This window comes from Nyctereutes procyonoides, unplaced genomic scaffold (assembly GCF_905146905.1).
Source record: "Nyctereutes procyonoides isolate TBG_1078 unplaced genomic scaffold, NYPRO_anot_genome, whole genome shotgun sequence".
NCBI classification, from domain to species: domain Eukaryota; kingdom Metazoa; phylum Chordata; class Mammalia; order Carnivora; family Canidae; genus Nyctereutes; species Nyctereutes procyonoides.
Window position 1 is genome coordinate 11,542,129 of NW_026575030.1, and position 12,242 is coordinate 11,554,370.

Sequence of the window (12,242 nt, forward strand, 5' to 3'; positions counted from 1 at the left end):
ATAAGCAGAATCTGACTTGTGGTGCACCCAAGGTAATGTTACCAACCTCAAACTTTATACTCAGCTCAACTACTGATTATATAAACATAAATTCCCACATAAAGCCCTAAGAGAAAGAAATCCTTGCTCATCTTCAATCATAAAGGTATCTAATGCTCTATACAACATATCCAGCTTTCAATAAGGAAAGAAATAAAGAAACATTGGGGAAAAAAAAAAACAAGGGAAATCAGAATGTAAAAAATAGCACAATCATCAGAATCAAATTTATAAGAGGAATGGTATTAGAAGGGATAAAAAAGTATAAGAAAGTATATATATGTGTATATATATATGTGTGTATATATATATATATATATATATATATATATATATATATATATATATATATACAAAGCCCTATAATGTGATGGTCCTATGACAGGGTTTTCAGTAGACTCAAGACAGTCAAGAATAGAATTGTTGAACTTTTGGTAGGTCTTTAGAAATAACCCAGCTTGGGATCCCTGGGTGGCGCAGCGGTTTAGTGCCTGCCTTTGGCCCAGGGCGCGATCCTGGAGACCCGGGATCGAATCCCACGTCGGGCTCCGGTGCATGGAGCCTACTTCACCCTCTGCCTATGTCTCAGCCTCTCTCTCTCTCTCTCTCTCTCTCTCTCTGTGACTATCATAAATAAATAAAGATTAAAAAAAAAAGAAATAACCCAGCTTGAAAAATAAAGGTAACATTGGTGAAAACAACACACAAGAGCTATTGCACAATAGAAACCACTTTAGAATGCATGTGTTGGAATCCCAAAAGTAGAAAAGGAAATGGAGAAGAAGAAATATTTAAAGAAATTATGGCCAATTTTTCCCCAAAAGTTAATGACAGGTTTTAAATAAAAAATTCAGTAAGCTAATAGAACACCAAACAAAATAAAGTTTTATTTATTTATTTGTTTGTTTATTTTCACATATACATATTATATTCAAACTACTGGAAAACATAGAGATTCATGAAAGATAATGGGAGTGGGCCCATGAGCTTCATAGGAAAGAAATAAGAGATGACTCACAGTTACATTTCATGCAAGCGAGAGGAGCAAAATAAATGCAGAAAAATACTGTCAATCAGGAATTATATATTCAAAGAAACTACCCTTCAAAAATGAAGGAAAAATAAGGATTTTATAAATTAAAAAGAAAAAAAGACTTCAGTTGTCCACTGCTAACAGGCTACAAAGAATGCCAGAGGAAGTTCTACAATGACAAGAAATGTGATATAGATCAGACACTTAAATTCACAGAATGGAATGAAATGAAATGAAATGATACATTGATAAGGAAGTAAATTCTCCAGGAATATGTGACAATACTAGGTTATTCTTTATACCAACAACAAAGCTTTATATGTGAGACATACAGATATGAAAAGTGTTATAGATTTATGCACAGCTATAGTTGGAGATTTCTATACTCTTCTCTGTGTGATTGACAGAACATCTAGGGAGATATACAATAGATTATAGAGACCCACACAAAACTGTTAGCAAAATTGACAGGTATAGAACACTCTACAAAGAACAGAAGAATATAAAATCTCCTTATTTGCACAAGGAACATTGACCCAAATAGCCCATATTGTGGGCCATAAAACACATCTTAGCAAATTTAAAATGAATATTAATCATATTAATTACCTTCCAGTTCATAACTATTATTTTTAATATTTTATTTATTTATTCGTGAGAGACACAGAGAGAGGCAGAGACATAGGCAGAGGGAGAAGCAGGCTCCATGCAGGAGCCCAAAGAGGGACTTGATCCTGGCCCTCAGGATCATGCCCTGAGTTCCTAACAATATTAAAATAGAAATCTGTTAACAGAAATATTTCTGGAAAGTGCCCAGATAGTTGGAAATTAGGTTACTATACTCCCAAATAATTCCTAGATCAAAGGAGATGTCTTTAAGGAACTAAAACTTAGTTTGAACTGAATAGGAATGAAAATGCAACATTTCAAGCTTCTTAAGTTTCAGGAAAAGCAGTGCTTTGGGGAAACATAATGTCACTAAGTTATTATTAAAAAAATTAAAATAAACCATGTCTTTAACAAACAAGTGAAAGAAGAACAAAATAAACTCAGAGCAAGCAAAAAATAAAGACAAGCATAAATAAATAGAATTTAAAACAAAACTATATATAAAATCAATGAAGCAAAGATCTGCTTCTTAATGAGAGTTACAGTACAGAGAATATAGTCAATGGTATTGTAATAGCCTTGCGTGGTAACAGAGGGTAGCTACACATATGTTGAACATAGCACAATGTATGGAGTTGTTGAATCACTATGCTGTATACCTGAAACTAATGTAACATCTTCTGTCAAATATACTTAAAAAATGGATTCTTTGAAAGAACCAATAGTTCAATGTATGAACTCCTATCAATATTGGCCATGAAAAAAGATAAAGACATAAATTTCAAATAGTAGAGAAGAAAGGAAGTGCTATCTTATCTTTCCAACGTCTGAACCCACAGACATTGGAAAGATAAGAAGTGAATAATGAAACAACTCTTATGTCCATAAACGCAATGGACCAAGTCCTTAACATACATGAGCTAAAAAGACTTAGTCAAGAAGAAACAGGTAGGGAAGCCTGGGTAGCACAGTGGTTGAGTGTCTGCCTTTGGCTCAGGTCATAATCCCGGGGTCCCAGGATCAAGTCCCACATTGAACTCCCTGCAGGGAGCCTGCTTCTCTCTCTGCCTATGTCTCTGCCTCCCTCTCTGTGTCTCTCGTGAATAAATAAATAAAATCTTCTTAAAAAAAAAAAAAGAAGAAGAAGAAACAGGTAACCTGAAACGCCCTATAATTATTTTCAAAAGTTGATTTGTAGTTTAAAACATAGCCAAGCCATATGTTTCACTATCAATTCTACCAAACATGTAAAAACATAATAACATTCCATGCAATATTTGAAAATAACAAAGAGGTTCTTTTTTTTTTTTTTTAATGGAGAAATGTACCATATCTATGGAATGGGAGACACAATATTATTACTAGGTCAATTATCTCCAATTTGATTAAGGGAATTAATAGATTCCTATTTAAAGTCTAAAAATTTATCTGTTTTAAAAGGCAAATAAACTACAATTACCAAATAATTATGTAAAGAAAAATAAATATTTAGGACTCACACTATCCTGCCACAGCTCTCAATATAAAGCTACCATTGTCAAGACTATGTTTTTGGTGAGAGGGTAGACCCAGAGGTCAAATGATACAGAATAATGAGCCCAGAAATATACCCATGAAAATATAGTGAATGGATTTATGATAACGGTACAAAGACAATTTAACAAAGAAAAGATACTATTTTCACCAACTAGAATACAATAATCAAATATCTACAGGCAATGGGCTAATACAAATAAAACAAACAAATATCATTGGCTTATGTCTCACACTTGTGCAAAATGTAACTCATAAATGATCATAGACATAAGTGCAGGACACACAACTATTAAAACTCTCTGAGGAACTATAAGAAATAGTCTGATGATCTTGAGTTTGACAATAAGTTATTACACTAAAGGCATTATCCGTAAAAGAAAAAAAAAATTGTAAGCTAGATTTATCAAACCCAGGAGCTTTTACTCCTTAAAAGAAATTGCTCTAATTGAAAAGAAAAGCCGCAGAATGGGAGAAAATATTTGCAAATCACATATCTTCTAAAAAGACATTAAACGGAATAGTTTTTAATCCCTTACATTCCAATAGGAAAGTAAACAACTCAATAAGAAATAGAATATTGGAACAAACAATTTACCAACAATAATATTGGTGCAGAAAATAAGTATGTTAAATGATTCTCAGCATCATCTGTCATTAGAGAAATGCAAATTTAAACCACAATAAGATGCCATATACATCTATTAAATGGCAAAAATAAAAGCAAATAAAGCAGACAACAACAATAACAACAAAACACTGACAATGTCAAATGCTGGGAAGAATGCAGAGCAGCAAAAACTCTCATTCATTTCTGATTCCAGTGAAAAATGTCACTGTCAACTTAAAAAAATAATCATATATGCACTTACCATAGGATTCAGTAATACTGTCAGTAGATTTTTATCCAAGTGAACTAAAATCCATGACACCAAAGCCTATATAAAAATATTTATAGTATTCATGATCAAAAACTGCAAACAACCTAAATGTCCTTTGATAGTTGTGTAAACAAACTATGGTACACCCATACAATGCAACACCACTTAGCAATATAAAGGAACACATTATTGATTCTTATTTGTCCACATGATGGATTATAAATGCATTTTAATAGGTGAAAGAGCAAGACCCAAAAGCTGTTTACTGTGTGACTCCTTTGATCTCCTGTTCTGAAAAGGTAAGGCCATAAGCAACAGAAACAAAGATCAGTTGTCACCCAGGGTTGGGGCACTGGGAGCTCAGCTGACAAGGAGGGAGGCCACATAAGGAGATGTTAGTGTGATCGAACCATTTTTATGATACCATGGAGGAGGATACATGACCATTTTTCCAAACCCATAGAACTGTATATGAAGGGTGCAGAAAATGTATGCAGATAATTTTAAAATAGGAGCATGCTGTGGAAATCCAGAATGAAATGTGAACTCTGACAAAAGAATGCACTCTTTTGCAAATGTATAGCTTTTCTGCTCCAAAGGAGATAAGTAAAAAGGAGATGACCTAATGACTTTGGAAAGCTGCATGTTGGGTCTGTTCTGTAAGGCCCACAGTAAAAATAACTGTACATACTCTGCTTAATTAATAACTTAGTTTGCCCCAGGGATTTAATTTAGCAATTTTGGAAATACTTTGTATGATGCTAGAATAGAACACACAAGTAAATAGATTACAGATAAAAAGGAGGCAGATTTCTTACTACATAGAAAGAAGTTACAAATCAGCATGGAGGAAAAGACTAGAAGAAATATCGTGGTACTGGATTGGAGTTAGATATCAATATGAACTCCAGTTTATTTTAGCCATACAGATAGAGAAATAAATATAGATGAGCATCTACACGGGTTATGATACCTGCATAAATTTCGTAGTTCTCTCTGCTCAGATAAACTAGAAACAGGGATGCCACAGTATCAGTGAGCAACAGATCCAATTTCTGAGCACCATTCAACAATAACAGGAACTGTATATATGTATACACCCTGTTTGATACAATGAGAAGGGTATTTCACATTTGTGGTGTTCTTCCCCAAGTCCATACTCCCAGTTGTATCGTGAAAAGATCTCAGACAAATCTAAATTGAGGCTTGTTGTAAGGAAGAGCTGACTGGTACTTTCAAATCCAACAGGGTCCTGGAACACAGAGCAAGACAAAGAAACTGCCATATGTTAGTGTCCAATAAATATAGAATTGTGAAGACTATCTGCAATGATATCATGCATTGGATTTTGAAAGAAAAAGGACATTAGCAGAAAAGCCTATGATATTGGAACAAATTTGTGAATAGTGTTGGGCCACTATGAATTACATGGGCTTTATACATAAAATAGTTTTGGGCTACTGTGAATTTCATGGGCTTTATTCATATACCATAGTTAGGTAACATTAGGGAAAGTGGGGGACAAACAGTACTGGCTTTGCAACTTTCCTATACCTAAAATTAGTTTTAATTTTTGTGTTTAAAATATCAGGGAGACAATGTGGTTGAATTGCTTTTATATTCAGTAGTTCTTTGTCAGCCTTACAGATACAGGTCACCATTTGTAATGTAAGAGTATGCTCTAGCTAGAGATTCATTATTTTCATCTTCATGATTATTTATTTATTTTAAAGATTTTTATTTATTCATGACAGAGAGAGAGAGAGAGAGGCAAAGACACAGGCAGAGGAAAAAGCAGGCTCCCTGCAGGGAGCCCTATGCAGGACCCAATCCCAGGACTCCAGGAACAAGCCCTGAGCCAAAGGCTGATGCTCAGCCGTTGAGCCACCCAGGCGTCCCTCATCTTCATGATTTAATTTTAATTTTGAAATTATAAATAATTTACAGGCTTCAAAACCCAAAGCTATAAAAAGTAATATTGGATAAATCTTATGTCTAGTTCTCTTTCACCCTGTTTCTACTTGTCCCTGAATGTAATGATTTTTATTACTTTTCAGTTGATCTTTCAAGTATTACTTTAAAAAAAGACTTTCGTTTTCTGGTGTTTATTTTAGTATTTAGAAAATCTAAGTTTAGAGGCTCATGTTTAATGTTATACTGAACCCCTTATATTATAATTGGCCCCCTTGGCCACCTGCTGATGGGAAAGGCCTCTTCTGTTAGATTTCTCAGAATGGGTTAATGAATATAATATCTCACAAGTTCTTGCATGTTTGAAATTGTTTTTCTATAACCTGAATGACTTAACTCAATTTGCCTGGATGTGACATGTATTTTTAATTAACTTCATTTCTTATGCATCTTTCCTCCCAATTTCTTATTGGTCCTTTAATAGGCAGATCATAAAGTAACACAGTGCAGAGCAATCACTTTCTCCCTGAAAATCATTGAGCTAATTGCCTGCATTTCACTTTTGTTGTACTGAATCATGTGCTGCAGGATGATCTTTTATGTTATTACATGAAAGCATTACATTATGCAAAAAGTTATTATAGACAACTACCATGAGGGGAGGCATTACACCATGTGTCCACCACTCTATCTCTTGTAGTTTGTTTTTTTTTTTTTCTTTCCTTCCTATTTCTCCACATTCTTACTTTAAACATATCTACTTTCCCGAGGCACCTGGGTATCTCAGTAGGTTAAGCCTCCAACTCAATCTCAAACTCCAGTCTTAATCTCATGAGTTCAAGCCCTACATTGGGCTTCACACTGGGCATGGCATATATATATTACACATATATATGTGTATATATGTAATAAATTTATATATATATAAATATATATTTATATTCCTTTTGTGTCATTCTCACTGAATTCCATGGTTAGAAATTTATGTCACCATAGTTTTGTAATGAATTATAATGTTCAAATTATGTTGTTGTTTGATTAATCAGTATTAGTTGTCCTCTGGATGTTTGCTATAGGGATCAAGCAAATGCACAATGATTCAGTTAATCATTCAATGAATTGCTTAATTAAGAAACAAAGGTGGTGGTTAAATAATTCACCTTGTTTTTACTTTAACACATGGATATCCTCCACAGGGACCCAATATGGAGCATCTTACACTTCATTGGTAGCTATCAAAAATATCTAGCTAATCTCTTAATTAGTTGATGCATATTTATTCATCTAGTCAATGAAAATTTTATTTTGATTTCTTAATATGTTCTAGACCCAGGGGATATAGCAGCAAACGGAAAGAAAAAAACAGAACAAAACAACTCTTACTCTACATAGAGAAGCAGAACATCTTAAGAATGGAACCAGGTGAAGTTGGCATTCAGAAGAGATTTAGAGGCACAGACTATATATTAAGTTCCCATACAGGTTCTTGTACACAAAAAAAGTGAAGAGGAGAAATCTCAGAAAAAAAGGACTGGGATTCTGAAATATGAGTGTGTGTGGAAAGTAGACACCATATAGCATAGCACCTTAAAAAAGGATGTAGATATCATGAAGAATTACATGCACTGATTGGACAATAAACAAATATTTAATTACACACTTCTATCTTTATTGATAAGCCAGTGTACTTTAGGTGGGCTCACTGTTTTTGTGTATACACACATATATTCATAAAATTATACGAATTATCACAAATTCATAGAAAGTTACAAATACAGTATAGAGAATTCTCATGTACTCTTGACCCAATCTCTCCCAAGGGTTACATCTTGCATAATTACAATACAATTTTAAGTCCAGGAATTTGACTTTTATGTATTGTATATACTTAATTCTATTTTTTATTACATTTGATGTAGAGTTACATGACGCCCACCACACTAAGCAAATATGCAGAGTTATTTTATCATCAGAAATGTTTCTCTAACTATCTATTGCCATATGCACATCTCTTCCCAAATCATCCCACAACTCTGGCAACAACTAATCTGTTTTCCATCTTATAATTTTGTTGTTTTGAGACTATTAAATAAATTGAATTATGCAGTATATGACCACTTTGAGACTGAATTGTTTTCACTCATCACAATGTCTTTTAGATGCTAAGTAGGTAGGTGCGTCAAAAGTTCAGTCTAAAAAAAAAAAAAGTTCAGTCTATTTTGGGGAGCCTGGGTAGCTCAGTTGGTTAACTATTGCTCAGGTCATGATCCCAGCGTCCTGAGATTGAACTGTGGGTTGGAGTCCCTGCTAGGCAGGAAGCCTGGTTCTCCCTTTCACTTTACTCCTCCTCCACCCCACTATGTAAAACTCAAAGCAATCTAACTATTTTTCTACCTGAGATCAAAACAAATTTCTTTTTTTCCTATCTAAACATAATTCTTGGCATTGAGGTAAATCTGAAATTCTCATGTTACTCTTACATATTTACACATTATTCTTCAAAGATTAATGACAAATTTATGAGGTCAATAGGCTTGTAACAGGACCAGGATACCACTAATACTGTGGGGGAAAAAGCCATGCATTTATACAAAGAGTTCCTGGTCAGAGCAATATGAAATGGGATCACAGAATCTATGTACATACATGAATCACCAGAAGTTCAGCAATTAAGCTCACTTTAAGAAAATTCATTCTATTATTTGGAGCGGAGTTTGCCAAGTTGTTATGCATAACAAAAATATTGTATATAACAGCTCTGAGACCAAGTATTAGCCTAAATTGACAATAACAGCAACTTAAAAACTAAACCCAACTAGCTCCTTATTGTGGTAATACCCGTTTTACTTTGTGGCCTATAGGCTTTCTTGAAGGAACAACCTCTTATCTCTTGCCTCTCGTCCTTGTGCTCCCCCTGCCTCCAGCTCCCTTTTGCATGGCTGTCTTTGGCAATACTTCTAAAGAGCAAAAGAACATGCTGAAGAAGATGAAGAGGATGAAAAATTTCACTATATACAATGTACAAAAACCAATCTAAAAGTCCAAACTGAGAAAAACAAACACTAGAAGGAAAGCAGAGCAGTAGTATACCCTCAAGGGAAAAGAGAACATACAAAAATAAGGTGTGTGTACTACAAGCCCATCTTGCACATTATCTCCTGGTTCAAAGAGCATGGGATCAAAACATCAAACTCTGAAAGAATAATGACTTTGATGGGGCAACTGGAGAAATGAATACATGATAAGCACAGCTGCAGCTTTAGCTATCAATGAATTTCATTGCTCTGGCACTGGCAAAGTCAATATGATCTTTGTTGATACCAGCCTTTTCTGTGATCCAGTCTATTTGTGGATCTGTAGCCTCAACCCCATTGCCCATGTCCAGAGCCTTATTTTTCCAATGTCCTAGGACACTGCCCACTTGAGTCAGGTTCTCTTCTATTTCATCATCTCTGGCATCATTACTTCTAAGTTGAATGGATCTGCTGTTGGCTGTTCCAGTAGTTGCTTGTTGAAGCTGACCATTTGTCACTCGACCTGGCTGGCTACATACCACATTACTAAGAGTGTTGTCTTTGCCTTCTCCCCATGTTGCCTTGTAGACGTTACTGGACTCAGTTCTTTGTTCAAGCAGTTCCAGGTACTCCTCTTGTCCCCAGCACTTCAGATATCCCCAGACCCGACCCAGAGCTAACTGGGTCCTCCTAACTCCTGTATGAGCCCTGGTATTGCATCTTTTCTTTCTTTTTTTTTTTTAAGATTTTATTCATTCATTCATGAGAGAGGCAGAGAGAGAGACAGAGCCAGAGACACAGGCAGAGGGAGAAGCAGGCTCCATGCAGGGAGCCCGATGTGGGACTTGACCCGGGGACTCCAGGATCATAACCTGGGCCGAAGGCAGGTGCTAAACCGCTAAGCCACCCAGGCATCCCCCTGGTATTGTATCTTTTTTCTAGATTCTATATGTTCATTGCTAGCATATAGCAATATAATTAATATTTCTATATTTATTTTATAACTTGGGGCTTTTGCCAGACTCAGTTAATATTCCTTGAGGTCTTTTTCTAAAAATATAGATTCTTTAGGATTCTTGTATAGACCACTTTCCAATTTTAGGTCACCACTGATACCATCCTGACCAGGAAGGGCAGAAACACCTCATTATTGCTACCTGTATAGCCTCCATTGATACCATGGGGAAAGTAGCATTTTCCCCATAAAGCGTTAGCGAAAATTTGGACTCTCCACTAGTTCTCCTCTGATACCACCCTAAGCATCTCTCTGAGCACACAATCTTCTTGTTCACCATCAAGGACCTTTTGTGGAATCCACTTCTCTGGACAGAGGGGCAGGCACCTAACTACTCACCAGTGATGAAAGTGCTGGCTCCCTCCTACGCCTTCTCTGACATGACCCTGATTGTGAATTTGGGGGGCCTCGTTGCACCTTGGTAAAGGTGTAATTTCAGGTTTCTACTTAGTTTTTGTTGGTGGAATTGAGAGTGGGGCCTCAATTTTTTCCTGTGGTATTTGAAATAGGGTGGTTATTCCCAGAAATTTCTGTCCTGCTAGTCTGCCTCTTTTCTGGTCCTTTGGATAAGAAAGCAGTCTTTTCTGTTTGGTTGTCTGTTATTTATTTATTTATTTATTTATTTATTTATTTATTTATTTATTTATTTATTTATATTTTTGCTTGTATCTCTGCCCAGTGATGTATCTGGATTGCTGGCTTCTCCAGTATTTAGTCTGAGACTTATGAGACAAAAAGGGAAACCCAGGATACTTACTACCATGCCATCCTTCAGTTACCAATGTTACTAGCCAGGCTATCTGTCTACTTTTCTCACCATTTAGAGTCTATTAGTTTGTTGTGTATATACTTTTCAAGACTTGTGCTACATTTGCCGGGAGAAAGAGGGAAAAACATGTCCTATGTATCTCACCAGAAGTAGAAGTCTCTAATATATTTTTAATCAAACTATTTATATAGACAGAGATCCCAGAAAAAAAAAAATTTGCCTGGAGCCCTGAACAAAATGAGAGATGGCCTTGTCCAGAACTGTGCAATACTGCCATACCTAGCAGCCAGATAGGCTAGAAGAAAATGTATTTTTAGCAGAGCATAATGCCGCCCCAATTAGAACTAGGGCTCTCTTAGTACAAAGAGAAAACGAGATTTTAATAGGCAACCTGCTGTGTTTGCTATACATTTCTATTGTTTAACAACTTATTTTAAGATAATCAGTGCTGTGGGAGACCCCAATGAGTTTTCAGTTGAAATTAAAAAAATAAATATATATTTGTGACTAAATATGCTTATATAAAACAGGTTAATGATATGCTGTCATGTGGAAGAAGCCAAACCAAAAATGTTGGGAAAGTTCAACAGGCCTGTTGCTTCTAAGAAAGATCGAAGCAGCAGGAATGCCACAGATGATCTCAATCCCAGAGTCCAGATGAGTTAGATGGAGAGATACACATGCTCTGTGCAAGGTCAGTTGGCCTGATAAGCCCCAGAAATCCCCACTTCGTTCAGGTGCAAAAAGTCACAAAGGAAGCAGAGGATATCATTCTATGGGCTTAGCAAACTATGGGGGAAAATTAAAGAATGTTGGGGATGTCAGAAACTTGGAGAGCTTGATAAATATATTGGCTTGATTTAGGTCAATAAATTTTTCTGAAACCCTAACAAAGTTCTGAAAATTCACCAAGGATTTTGGAAGGCTGATGACAAGATTAATTGACTAATCTTTGGAAAGACCTCCTTAACTAAATGGTATTAACGATCAACTATGTTGCTCAAAAAAAAAAAAAAAAGATTGGATTACTACTATTATATTACATTTTACACCAAAATAGTCTGTCAGTAACATTTTGCCACATTATGCTTTCAATCTCTAAATATGTTATTAAAATTCTAAATAGACAATGTCTATAAGGGGTGGAAGATATTTTTTAAAATTTACAAATCTCCCTTTTATTTATATACCTTGGCAATTCAGTATCCTTCCTCAAGGGTAAACAATGTTTACTTTTTTCACTAACTTTCCAGAAAAATCATGTGTGTGTGTTATGAGTGTGTATTTCATTTTACCCAAATAGCAGTATAATCAGTATGATCATTTGTGTCTCTTATAACTTCATAAACAATGTATCTTGAAGGTTTTTTCTTACCACGACAATGGTAAAGTCTTATTTTTTTAGTGCATATCTAAGATAAACTTTATTTACGTAGGT

General features: G+C 35.3%; 1 protein-coding gene across 1 annotated transcript in view; it reads right to left on the reverse strand.

Annotated features, from left to right (window-relative positions):
- Window positions 1–9,265: 9,265 nt before the first annotated feature.
- LOC129504002 (synaptosomal-associated protein 23-like) overlaps window positions 9,266–12,242 on the reverse strand; it is an 83,734-nt gene continuing 80,757 nt past the window's right edge. The window contains exon 2 of the mRNA XM_055316547.1: window positions 9,266–9,667. Coding sequence (XP_055172522.1) covers window positions 9,266–9,667 — 402 coding nt within the window. The remainder of the gene's footprint in view (window positions 9,668–12,242) is intronic.